Below are 12,913 nucleotides of genomic sequence, written 5' to 3'. Positions count from 1 at the left end.
TGTACAATAAGAGATTTTTCTTTCAGCTTCTTTATAAGGCACTCTTTATTTACAGAAAAACCTCTTTTGACAGCAGTGCTGGCCAACATGTTGAGGATGATCTTGACAAAGATAAATAACTCCTCATGGTATCGTGAGCACAACTCAAACACAAGGTGTCCAGTCTCTGTGCTGTCCTATCAAAGCTTTTCAGAAGCAGCTGTGCAGAGCTCAACGAACAGACTTGCACGTAAGATCGGTGCGCCTGTTCTGCTTCCAAGCTGGTCAGCCACCGGTGCTCTGTGAGTATTTCCAGTGCAGCTGCTATTCATTTTTTGCCAACCTCCACTGACAAGGTGCAGGCCGGATCCAAGCAACTTACTCCTGTCATTAGCCTGTATTTTAGAGGCGACCTTTCCAACCACACTTTCAAACACACCTTCAAAAAAGAAATGCATTCCCTCTTGAAAGTAAGCAGTGCAAGTTGAGATGGCCTTGCAGCTTTTTGAAGTTCTTTCTTGGCAGAAAAACTCAAAAGAGTTGAAAGAAACAATTTCTCTGGCTTCTCCAAATCTATTTTAAGCAACTAGAAGGGCATGTCAACATCGCGCAAAATTTCTTGCTTAATTATGCTTCCGAACAGCGATCGTAAGACAGCCTCCAGTGCTGTGGAAAGGAAGGGGACTATCAGATTGTCAGTTTGCAATTCGGCCAGGAATGGCTTCAATTCCTCAGCCACTGATAGCATGAAAGCCAGTTCTGCCGGCAGCATTGTGTCAGCTATTAGCGTCTCAACTGTGGTGTAGCTGGCACACTTTGGCTTGCTCTTGGCTTTAGCTGAACACTACACATACTTTACCAAGTTTGGTAGTACTTGAAGTGCTCTTGAAATCACCATGCTGTTTTGAAGCTATCGAAATGCACAGAATTTGAGAGGAAACAATGTGCTCACTGTGATGCAAATGTAATCTGCACGGCACGTTGTAACACACTTGAGAAGATTATAACTGCTATGCAGAAAGGCTACCAAATTCCAGCCAGTTGATGCATGGCCCGTTTCGAAAGCCCCATGAACCACATGCAGGGCACAGCTTCCAATGTCCGGGATTTGTCGACTGTCACGACAACCGAGTTCTTCCTTAAGCGATCTAAGAAACTTTAAGTTCACATTTGGTCCATCCATTGACACTTTCAATATCTTGTGCTTTATGTCCTCTGTGGCTTTCTTGAAAGCGGGTCAGGTCTTCAGAACAGGTGTGGCCGAGAAAACGTGAAGTCAGGTATCGAGTTTTTACAGTAGCATCAGTCTAATCCCAGCATCTGACCACCACATCCATTTGTTCTTTCTGCGCTACTTCTTTAGTGATTAATCAAATGCTACAGCTATGTATGGTGCTTCAGCAAGAGCTGATAGCAGCTTCTTTCGGAAGAATGACATGATACCATGACCGATAGTAAATTCGACTTTGTCTTTTCCCATTTGCATTTTCATGGCAATTTCACAAGACTGGAACATCAATGGAAAGAGCACCACCGATGATTCCACAGAACGGAGGGATACACGAGTCATTACAGCATTCATGCACCATATGATGTCAGCCTTCGCAACATCAGTCAATAGAAAGCCACACACCGAGATGCGTGCAGGAGCTGGTGTAACAGAAGGCATCAATAAGGGGCCTGCTCTCTTCGCTCCTTCGTCAACAGTCATCAATCGCACTTGACAGGGCTGCACTGCTTGGCTTGAAGAATGAGAGTACACGTGTCTGGGAGCCACTTTCCAGCCCCTCACTGGCATTCTTATGCTTTATACTTGCAGCGTGTCTAGACACTGCAGTTCTTTCCAACTTGCTCAAGTGTCTTGCGGCATACAGTGCATTGTGTGCTATATAGATCACTGGGCATAAGCTTAATGCAGCTCAAGAAGTTGGATACATTAGCAATTGTTCAGTCAGCATTGAATGAGCACTTCGTTGACTCTGACATGGTCGATTTCAAGTACAGTCGCCGACTGATTTTTCGGACTCCAAAAATTCGGACATGCTCGATAATTCGATCTGCTTTGTGGCACCGCCATTCTCGCCATAGATCATAATGTACAACAACTGCCGAAAGTTCGGACACCTTGCAACCTCTCGTCTGATTTTTCGGACACTCCTTGAGCTAACTCGATCGAGAGCACCATGCATCGACTCTGACCGGTGCATGGTTCGACTTGCTGAACGCCATTTTTGTTTTGAACGGAGCCTCCTTACTGCCCAACGAAGTGGCGCTACTGCAAATCTCCACTCATCATTATCCTTTCAGCCTGGTTCGTGGCTACAGCCATTGCTACAGCAGTTCCGGTCTCAGCTTAATAATAAGCCATGTCAAGACAATCCAGCAGCTGATTTGTTTGTTTTTTCGTGCACGACGCTGCAAGTAGGCGACGTTTTTTGTTTGTGCGACTGGTGTCGGTGTGACGGCGCGGTGATGTTTGCTTTGTGTGCTGTGTCGAGGTTGCGGTGATCCAATGCGGCATACTGAAACATAGTGTCAAGTATCTAATTGCGCCGACAGTGCCAGCGCAGACTGTGCTGGGGAATGCCGGGAAGCGGGTGCCGGGAGGCCTAGGATTTGTCGCCTTCCGATGTGCTCCCTACTGACGCCAAAAAATGTTCTGCCAAGCATTGCGATTCTGGACACCGTCTCATTTGACAGTTTCACAGGTGCTGACACTGCTGTACAGACATGTGCAGAACTCGACGACGGCGAGATCATTCATCAGGTTTCTGCTGCACCGCCGGACGATGACTCCGAGTCTAAAGATGACGCACCATGTGCTACGCTGCCATCGCATGCGGCCTATAGTGACCGTATGACCCTCTCCGAGATTCAGGCTTATCTGATTGCGCGTAAACGGAACAGCGTGCAACATTCACGATTTCTGCAAGCCTACTGCCAAGCCCGAATAAGTGCGTGGAAATAAAGGATTTAGTTCTTTTTTCCTTAATCTGCTTTTTCGGACACCTGTTTACTCGGATATTTAGGCAGTCCCTGTGAGGTCCGAATAAACGGTCGGTGACTGTATCTTCAAATGTAGCTTGGATAAGCTCACCGCAAAACAAAATGCTAAAGGTGCCTCAGCCACGAACAAAGCACAACATACACATGCACACCCATGGGCACACCTCACATTACCACAGAATTCAGATATGGCGATGCTCATCCAATGATGATGATGACAGTCGTGTTTGAGACCGTTTGCAGCTGGCTGGTTATTGGCGCCACTTAGTGGCAATCAGAAAAACTGCAGAGAGAGCGACGATGCACAAAGTCGGGGTTCTACAGCACAATCTTGGCGGTTGTGTGTAGCAGCACCATTGCTGCATAGAGCCTGCTGTTCATGGCTATATTTGTGACGGTCTTGGACGCTGTGTGCAGCAACGGGACTGCTGCACACGGCCTCTGAGCTTATGCTGTAGATCGCGTTCATCGCTCCACCGATCTCACCAGCCACTTTCCCTGATCTGGCCACGTTTTTTGTAATTTCCCTGACAATTCCCAGAATTTTCCAGACATATCAAGAATCCCTGATAATTCCAAGTTTTCCCAGTTGGTAGGCCCTGTTTAAGTACGAGAACCTATATACTAGACACTTTTAGTTTCAGGTGTGTGGAGGGTTTTGCAAATGCAATGTAGAGAACATTACATGTGCCACACACCAGATGCCCACAGCACTTATACTTTATCACATGCAAAACTTGTTCCTTGAAAACATCAAATGCTTGTGATTTAATCCTGCATGTTTCTCAGTGACGCAAGGTTGATGCGATACAACACACTCCTGCTTGCTTAAAATTCAACTTGAGCTCCTCAAGGTGCTCACACTATGCGAATCGGGTGTGGAATGCAATGTTTCCAGTTAAGGTAATCAGGGATGAAAGGCCAGAGTCAAGCGATAGCCTTTTCTCAGTGAATATCATGTAGCCAAAAGGAGGCCACGGCAATCAGGAGCCAAAGTAAACAATTGGCTTCCTGTAGAGCTTTCGAGCCTGCTACGCAAATGTGGAGTACTCACGTAGTACAGTGCTTGAGAACGACCCTTGCGTAATCCATAAATGCTTATGAAAAGCTTTTTACACACTTGAGAAACTCGCTATCTAAGATTTTTTTTCTCCCTTATGTGTCAATTACAACATATTTCGGGCTCGAAAGATATGCGCTGAGAAAATTGAGTGGTAGGCTAAGTGTTTAGTGCCATGGTCATCATTCACACAAAGCCAAACAGGCAAGATAACAGCAAATGCTACTGACAACATGCAGCTGCAGTCTTAAAGTGGCCATACCTCTCAGAAGCTCCATGGCATACATTGACTCGTCAGGCATGTTGCGGACCACCTGCAAAGTGAATTCAATATATTGTTGACCTACGAAAACAATACTATGTTGCACTTTATCATTCATTAACATCCATAATAAATTGAAACTAGATGGCTGGTTGCATGGTGGAGAAAAAGCACCAATGAGCTGTGCCACAGCCAGATGACATCAACAACCTTGACAATGACAAAGATATCAGCCATCCACATGGGAGCATGCTTCTTCACTGCAACAACATAAAATATCTTATGGCTTCTTTGGCAGTCACAGCTCATGAACTTGTCTTACCTGTGATCATAAATAAAGAATATTCAGATAACGAAAAATTTTTCAAATAATGTGCATAGTGTTCAAACCAGAGGATGCTTTGAATCTATATCATCCCTAAATTCAGATAAACCGTAATTCAACCAAGATTCTACTGCACTGTGCTTCATTGAAAATTCTAATTAATGCCAACTCTGTACTGTAAAAAACGGAATACTATATGTTGATCTTTCTTTAAAAAAATAAGTGTAATAGTCCCCTTCATCATAAAGCAGTCATAAGCAGAATTTCACTTGTCATCTGGCCACCATGGGTCAAGGAAAAAAAAAAGAGGTGTCACCATTTTCATTGTTGCTGACAGTGCATGCAGAAACTTCGCAAACAATGTGCAGAAGTGCGTTACTACTGCCTTAGAGAGCTAAATTAGCAGGCCTCTGCTTGACTTAAGCACTGCATTAGTAAACAATGTAATGGAATACATGGAAGTAAACAGAGGCATGGCGGCACTGCACCATTTTGTTTCTATGAATAGAAAGTGAAACAGTGCAAGCACGATAAGTGCGATTGTTAACTTTACTAAAAAATTTGTTCCCCAACCACAACATTGTTCATACTGAACCTGAAGGCACTGCAGTAAAATTTATTCGTGAGACTATCCATCATGTGAGGTTGCCTACAGTTAGCAACACTGATCGCCTGTGTGCACCTTGGGTGCCCAGTGCATGACCTTGGGTGCCCAGTGCATGACCTTCGTTGCCCGATAATTATTGCACTGGCCTAGTCCTGCATAACAAATGCCTTAGGCAGCACCGATTATGTGCTGTGGTAAATCATAAGTGACTAGCAGCTGCCTCAGACAAGAATCCTGGCAGTTCACATGCAGCTTAGTCTCTTATAATGAACTAGCATATTGATCGAATAAAGTACGTTCTGTAGTTAACTGCAATGAATTTTTCTTTTTTGGATGTGAAAGCGTGAAATGGCCCACTGATTGAAAAAGCCGGCATCCATCATCTGTAGGACAGAAATGACACCTCATTTCCTATTGGCTGCGATGCCACGTCATGAGCTCGCCTCGGTGGAGCAGAGCGGGTGAAGGGAACCACCTGTTGCAGCGAGGTGTTAGCGCGCCAGGTGTTGCATGACGGGAGAAGGCATCGCCATGATGCTCCTTCACCCTCACTCTTGAAAGCCTGCGTTATTCACATGTTCCTTGTCCGTGCAAGCTCTCGCCTGCGTTCTAACTGCGCCTCGGTAAGACCAAATCAATCAAAATGCACCATGTGCCTCTATGTGCTCGCTCGACCGCGAGGAGTTCATAACTCAAAGGACCGCTAAGCGGCACTCACGTGGACATTAATGTTTTTGCATTCACAACTCATAAGAAGTGCTTAGGTGTCTTCAGACTTTGATTTCCTTGTGAACTACTCTTTACACTTTAACATAGCTGGAATGTTTGTATTACTGCATGATTTGCTCCACATATTGCAAAATATTTTGTTGCCAGGATCGTCAAAACAGATTTTTTTCTTTTTTTTTTTTTCAATTTTGTTAACCTCAAAGGCAGGAGTTGGCCCATATTCTATACCGACCTATATTCCAGTTTTGTACGGTAAGTCGCACACATGTATTGACGACCTCCACAAATGCAAATACAAACAAGAAACTGCAAATGTAAATTACAGTTTCAAGGCATGTGAATGCTCAAATACATGAATGTGAATCTGACAGTGAACATTTGAATACTAATTCTATCGGTGAATCCATGGTTGCACGTGGCCTTGATGCACAATATTTGTCAGTGCAAGGTTCATATAGGTCAACAGGACCGACAGCAATGATTCTCATATATAACATGAAAAGAGAGAATGACAACAAATGCGCTTATGGAAAGTGTGAAACAATGGCGAAGATTGGGCCGATAAGCCACCTAAAGCCACACAGGTGGTATCAGAGATGAATGTGAGCTTAAGCATACGCTCATGGTTGTTGCTGATTACTCGACCACGGACCCAAATGCCGCTTCAACAGCTGCCAGTCTAACCCATATGCATGATTGCGGGAATGATTATCGATGAGCTATCCATATAAACATATGACTGGCAAGCTTTCTGCAATGAATTAAGGCTTGTTAGCACATCAGCCAGCAGCTGAATTTTGGTCAAATCCAGTCTTGTGCCATACTGCCCAGCTCACTACGCTTAATCAGTGCTGCTTCATCGGGTGTTGGTGACTGAAGGTACAGCTTGTGGCTGAGCCGATGCAGAACTATTCGCGGCAGCTGCACGACACATTAAACTTTTTATATGTTTTTTTGAAGTATCTAGATTTCACGATATCAATTACAACAAAGTAAATATTTTACTTGCAGCTGAAAATACATATGCGTACTGGTAGCAAAATTGTGCAGTACTCAGTAAAAACAACTTGAAATGGTACATTTTAGATGCATTTAGAAATTTTGTCATATTGAAATCGTGTATACGCGCTTTGTTATATTGAGGCTCCAAATACATGGTGTTCGATTTCATTACATCGAGGTTTACTTGTACTTCATTTCGTACATTGCAGGCAACACTACAAAGGCCAGAGAGGCTTCTTTCACTGCTTGCGTTCTTGACCAAAAAATAGTGTATCACATATTAAAGAAAGATATAGGTATCCATCATGCAATTTTATGTAAGATTAGGTCTAATGCTTTTATGTCGCAAAAAATTACGTTTTGTTCCATGGAAGGTGTCGCAGGTACAAAACAATTTACCACTGAATGAGCAAAGCGACACGTTTCTGAAAGCTGTGGCCACAGCACGCAGCTTTCGCTCACTACCGAAACATAGTATGTTGCGTACTGCAACCGCATGAATGCAAATATGTAATCTGACATAACCTTACATCCACAAGTTGTAGCTGTAATGCAGTCAGTAGCAGTTATTCTATAGAAAATATTGCAGATCAACAACAAATACACAGTGAAACATGTGGAGCGAGACTTCTATGGTCGCACTACTACTTGCGGGTTCACAGCATTGCGTGGTAAGCATGAAAATAGAGTACAGCATGTGCCAACCAATCGCAGTGCAGAAAATGCCCACCTCATCAGTGACCAGCACATGAATTCCAGAGGGACCGTCGATGTAGATGTCATGAACGGTGAAAGGGGAGACATTGCACAGTGATGTCAACTTGCTCAGCAGTTCCAGCACAGTCAGGCTCCTCAGGTACACAGCCCGAAACACTGTGTGGTCCAAAGACAGGCAACAGCCACGTTGAAACACCACAGAATTGGGACTCGTTTCGGTGACAGTGAATATTTCCCAAAAAGCAGCACTAAATATACCCCTGAGCAGCCTTAAACACACTAGGTGATGAAGGAGAGGTAAGTACATGTAGACTGTTACAGTTTCACACATCTAAGGACATCCACAAATTCAAAAAAGGACCATGCGTTTGCTACCTAAAGGTATCATGAGAAGCCAACAAAGACACCAAGGAAAACATAGGGGAATTTACTTGTACTTAATAATTCAATTGAAGAAACAATAAATTCAATGAAAGTGGATGAAAAACCATCTTGCCGCAGGTGGGGAACAATCCCACGTCTTTACATTACGCATAATATGCTCTAACCAATTGAGTTACTAATTGTTTTTTCAACCAATGTCATTGACATTAATTTATCGTCTCTTTAATTCAATTATTAAGTACAAGTAATCTCCCCTATGTTTTCCTTGTGGTGTCTTTGTTTGTTGGCTTCTCATGATATGATTGATAAAAATCGGGCCCCTCGGTTAACTCCCTCTCTTCTCATTCTTACATAACAAGGGTCTCGAATCCGGCAACATTAGAGACTTTTAGCCTGTCCGCTATTCCAGTAAATGGGAGTGGTTTGGGCGGATTGCCGGATTTGCGGGAGCGTAAACGTGAGCGGCCAGAGCGGTGCAGCCGCCTGGTAGCGTAGAGTTCAACCAGACAAACACAGAGCTAAAACTGCAGTAACCCACTATATCCTGCTTCACTACTGATGCAAATTTTTGGCAGCGGCGTAATTGTGAACACGATTACACCACTGTCGAAAATTTACACCAGCAGCTAAGCAGAATATAGTATAATTAGCTTTGTGTTTGTGTGGTTGAGTTTTGCGCCACCAGCTGGCGCCACTAATCTGGCCGCTCATGTTTACGCCCCCGCTAAACCGGCCAACCGCCCGCGCTTGCCGGAATACCAGACATGCTAAAAGCCTCTATTGATGCCTTCAGGTAGCATGTGTGGTTTATTGACCAGTTGCCTTCACCCAGAAAGATCATCTACTCATGACGCCTGCGGCAGGAAGGATGTTCCAGATCCACCACCAAGGTTTGTGAGTGGTGGTGCTGGCTAGCACTCCCAAGGTTAGTTCTAGTAGTAACACATAAATAACCAAGAAAGTGTATGGGGAAACCGTGCCGCAGTAGCTCAAGTGGTTAGAGCATCTCACGCATAATGCAAAGACGTGGGATCGTTGCCCACCTGTGGCAAGTTGTTTTTTCATCCCCTTTCATTGACATTAATTTACCATTTCTTTAATTCAATTATTAAGTACAAGTAATTTCCCCTATGTTTTCCTTGGTGTCTTTATTTGTTGGCTTCTCATGATATGATTAATAAAAATTCGGCACCTTGTTTAACCCCATCTCTTCTCGTTACTACTTAAAGGTGTCTCTTTTGAATCCTCAGATTCTCTGTGTCAGTATCCCAACATTAGCAGAAAGGATGCTCTGCCACTGGTCATAAGAAGCGTAAGCTGACGCTTGCAGCAGAGATCCAGCAGAAAGAACAAAAGGGTAGAGGTGAGCCATGCAGCAAAAACAACAAAAAGGAGAACCTCCAATACAGGACTCTTAATTCAGTCGCATATTTATGCAGGGCTACCAAAGGCAAGGGTAAAGATGAGTTTCCACAATGGACAATCACACTATCACCAACTCGGCCCCTTAGGAGCCAGTTAGGATTCCCAGCCATGCAGCCCAGTGGCACCAAATCATGTCAAGCTGCAAGCAAGCTAGTCAGTTGCATACAGTCTGTGCTCTGATCATACCTACTGACCTGCGAGATTCAATATTCATAAAATCCTGTGGGCACAAAACCAAGAAGAGGGGGAATAGGGTGCATTTTTTTTTCAAGTTTACATTGAGCACACAGATTTTTAAGGATGCCTAGGCACTTTATTAATGTTGATTTACTCCGATACATAGCACACAAGTGGCAGCAAACTTGTAACAGCGAGGATTCACAACCAACACATCGTTTTAAGATTACAGTCACTATTTCAGTGACCATGCTGTTGCCAGATTCGGGAACTTGTCTGTAAAAACTTGCTCAAAATACCCCACTTCCATCCTTTCACGATCAGGAGGTAAAGAAAAGTTCAGAGAGCGACAAATGAAACTTTTTGATAGCAGAATTTATTTTTCTAACTTTACAAAACATTAGTATAGCGTAATTCTGTTAATTCGATGTTTTGGTTAATTCAATTCCAACCGAAAATCTCGGATGGTGTCTATGCATTTCTATGCGCCCAAACTTTCGTTATATTGATCCTTAAATTGGCCTTTTCCAGATAATTCGAACTTGGCCAGTCAGCACACACATGGCTGACCCCTATGATGACCCCAATAATGATACTTTTAGTGGCAGTGTCTCATTGGAAGAGTTTAGGGGACAGCGAACGTGCTGAGCACAGGTCATCTCCCGTTGAAAACTACTGTTTTCGGCATGCCCTAAGAAGATCTTCAAGCAATAACCATTGCTCACAATGTCTGATTACGGTGTTTACCCGATTCTATCGTGAACCTTTTTTTTTTCATGAACATTGGACCAAACATTGCCTGCGTGGTGCAATCGGATACGAAACCAAAACCGCCTTCACGGTGTTTGTATGCTGTACCGCAGAACACGAGTATATTGCGGCAAAGCTAATTTTAGAAAACCGGCCGTCATTGTGCAACGCGTATTTTAACACAAAAGCGTTAAGGGCTCCCTCCGTGCCACAAAAAATCTGGTGTCGGACGTCGTTTCGGCAAAAAGATTTTCGAATCACCCATACCCAGGCCCTCCACGTGGCGCAAGGAAGCTACTGAAATAACTGAATTTCTCAACCTAAAATACGTAGAAAAATCGTAAAGTACGACTTAAGAGGAAGCTTTAGCTCGAGCCCAACTACGATGCGGCCTATTCAAATAGATCTAAAACGCTTTTCTGAGATAACTCCTGGACCGATTTTAATTAAATTTGTTGCATTTGAGAGAGCAAGTTGAATTTTAGTGACTGTTGGAAGCAGAATTTATATCTAGGGCCTGAATTCTGTTAAAGAAATTTTTTTTTAATTTTCGAGTTTGAAAAAATAGACGCATGAAGTTTATAAATTAATAGCTCTGCATTAAGAAGAGATTTCGCAGTTCTGTAAACGGCATCCATTAGATCATTCAAAGTGGACAAGTTCAATATGTCAATTTATGTGTTATGTGAATTTGTTACGTTGTGTACCAGGGTTCTGCAAAAGCTGCATTTCCATATTACTGAATTTCTTTAGATTCATGTGCAACATCAATTTTGTCTGCTTAAATGTACTATCAGATGCAATTCCCATAATTGTGATATCATTTTTCCTTGCCGAGTTGCAGAATTGTAAACTTGATAGTAGTTTCATTTTCTGAAAATTTTTGATTTTTGCTAATTTTTAATAAAAAGTTGGCGACCTAAATAAAAAATCTGAAACCAACAGTCACTAGATTTTAAGTTTTTATTTTAAATGCAACAAACCTCGTCAAATTTGGTGCAGTGGTTGCCAAGAAAAACGAATTCTACTTTTGCATGTATTTAGATAGGAGCACCCGAGCTAAAGCTTCCTCTTAAGCACAACCTAGAGACATGATGGCGTCGGATTGTAATGTGACTATTCTAGAAAACATAATTCCACTGCATCGTCGCCCACACGAGAAGTCGCGTTTCTGCCTGAAAGCCCACCGTCGTGCATAACGTTTGCAGCCAGCGTTTCCCAGTAAACATTACGGTTACATATGCTCTAGTTGCCGGGAAGCGTGAGCAGCAGTCAGGGAACTTTGAATGATATTGCGTTCCACGCTTAAAGGCGAAGCTTAAGCGTCCTACATGTTTTTCTTGCTAAAAGATCGGGTGCTCGTTAGATTTCTACTTTGTTTAGGAGTTTTAATATAGTTTCTATGTTAGTTTTCTGCTTTGGACAAATAGAAAGTGGACGTGTGATTGATTGGGGACGTGTTCACTTTGGAAAATACTGCCAAATTTGCAATGTGTTTTGACATTTCTCATACATATTGTTTAACTCAACCCGCCGGATAATTAGATGAATTTTGTCGGTCCCGTCAAGGTCAAAATAATGGAAGTCAACTGCAAAATTGAAAAGTGATTCATAAACTTTATGAAAATATCAGGAGAGTTGACAGGTGTGGCTCTCTGATTCGAGGATTTGTCTGTCGTGTGACTCCACCAATGTGAGAAGGCTGCTGTTCGGGTCCCAACCAAAGATTTACTGCTTCAAATGTGTACCTCACAATAACTATATGGTGTGCACAGGGCACTTTTTTTGTGTCTTTACTAAACAGTCACATTTCAGCATCAAATGTCAGAAACTTGAGCAGATGACTTTTGAAAACTTTTTCTGGAAAATTTGCATCTTGGGTTGCGTCTCAAAAGCACTTACTTTTTGGACAAAGCTAGGACCAGTTGGGCAGGTGGGCTATATGCTTAAGCATCTAGGTGCTGCCCTGCAGCATGCATTATATAGTCAAGCCTTGTTATAACAAAGCCGCATCTGACGCAAAAATACTTTTGTTATACAGTAGAACCTTGCTCATACGTTTAAAAAAAAAAGATGAGAAAAAAACGTACGGACAGTGAAAACGTACAATCCGAAGTAACTAAAAATTTGACAGACTCGACTGTAGTTGACATCTACATAATGCGAAGCGTTGCGCGAATGAATCGCTGCGGCGGCGGCACAAGGCACGAGACACTGACGCATGTCGAGCTTGGCTTCAGTGACCCAGGACGCATTTTGTTGTTTTCCTATTACATACATAGCATTTTAAACAACGATGGGAAACCGAAACGAAATCGAGCTGGTAGGTGACACCGGATACCCCCGTAGGAAAACATGGCGCTCGCATCGCGCTGCCTAAAGCAGAAAACGATGGCAAGCAGGCAACAGCAGCGTGCAGTACACTTTGAACAGCACTATACCCCATGCTCGGTAAAACAGATAGGTGAAGATGTTTATCACTACATGTTT

General features: G+C 43.1%; 1 protein-coding gene and 1 pseudogene across 4 annotated transcripts in view; both read right to left on the bottom strand.

The window, feature by feature from the left end:
- gem (transcription factor CP2 like gemini) overlaps positions 1–12,913 on the bottom strand; it is a 91,821-nt gene that overhangs the window by 14,108 nt on the left and 64,800 nt on the right. For all 4 annotated transcript variants that reach the window (XM_050178267.3, XM_050178266.3, XM_050178268.3 and 1 more), the window contains 2 exons: positions 7,701–7,843; positions 4,308–4,359 (listed from right to left, as the gene is read on the bottom strand). In XM_050178267.3, coding sequence (XP_050034224.1) covers positions 4,308–4,359; positions 7,701–7,843 — 195 coding nt within the window. The remainder of the gene's footprint in view (positions 1–4,307; positions 4,360–7,700; positions 7,844–12,913) is intronic.
- On the bottom strand, positions 890–1,664 carry LOC140218397 (uncharacterized; annotated as a pseudogene).

The sequence above is a fragment of the Dermacentor andersoni genome, chromosome 5, assembly GCF_023375885.2.
Source record: "Dermacentor andersoni chromosome 5, qqDerAnde1_hic_scaffold, whole genome shotgun sequence".
In the NCBI taxonomy this organism is placed as follows: domain Eukaryota; kingdom Metazoa; phylum Arthropoda; class Arachnida; order Ixodida; family Ixodidae; genus Dermacentor; species Dermacentor andersoni.
This window is presented reverse-complemented; position numbering and strand designations above follow the sequence as displayed.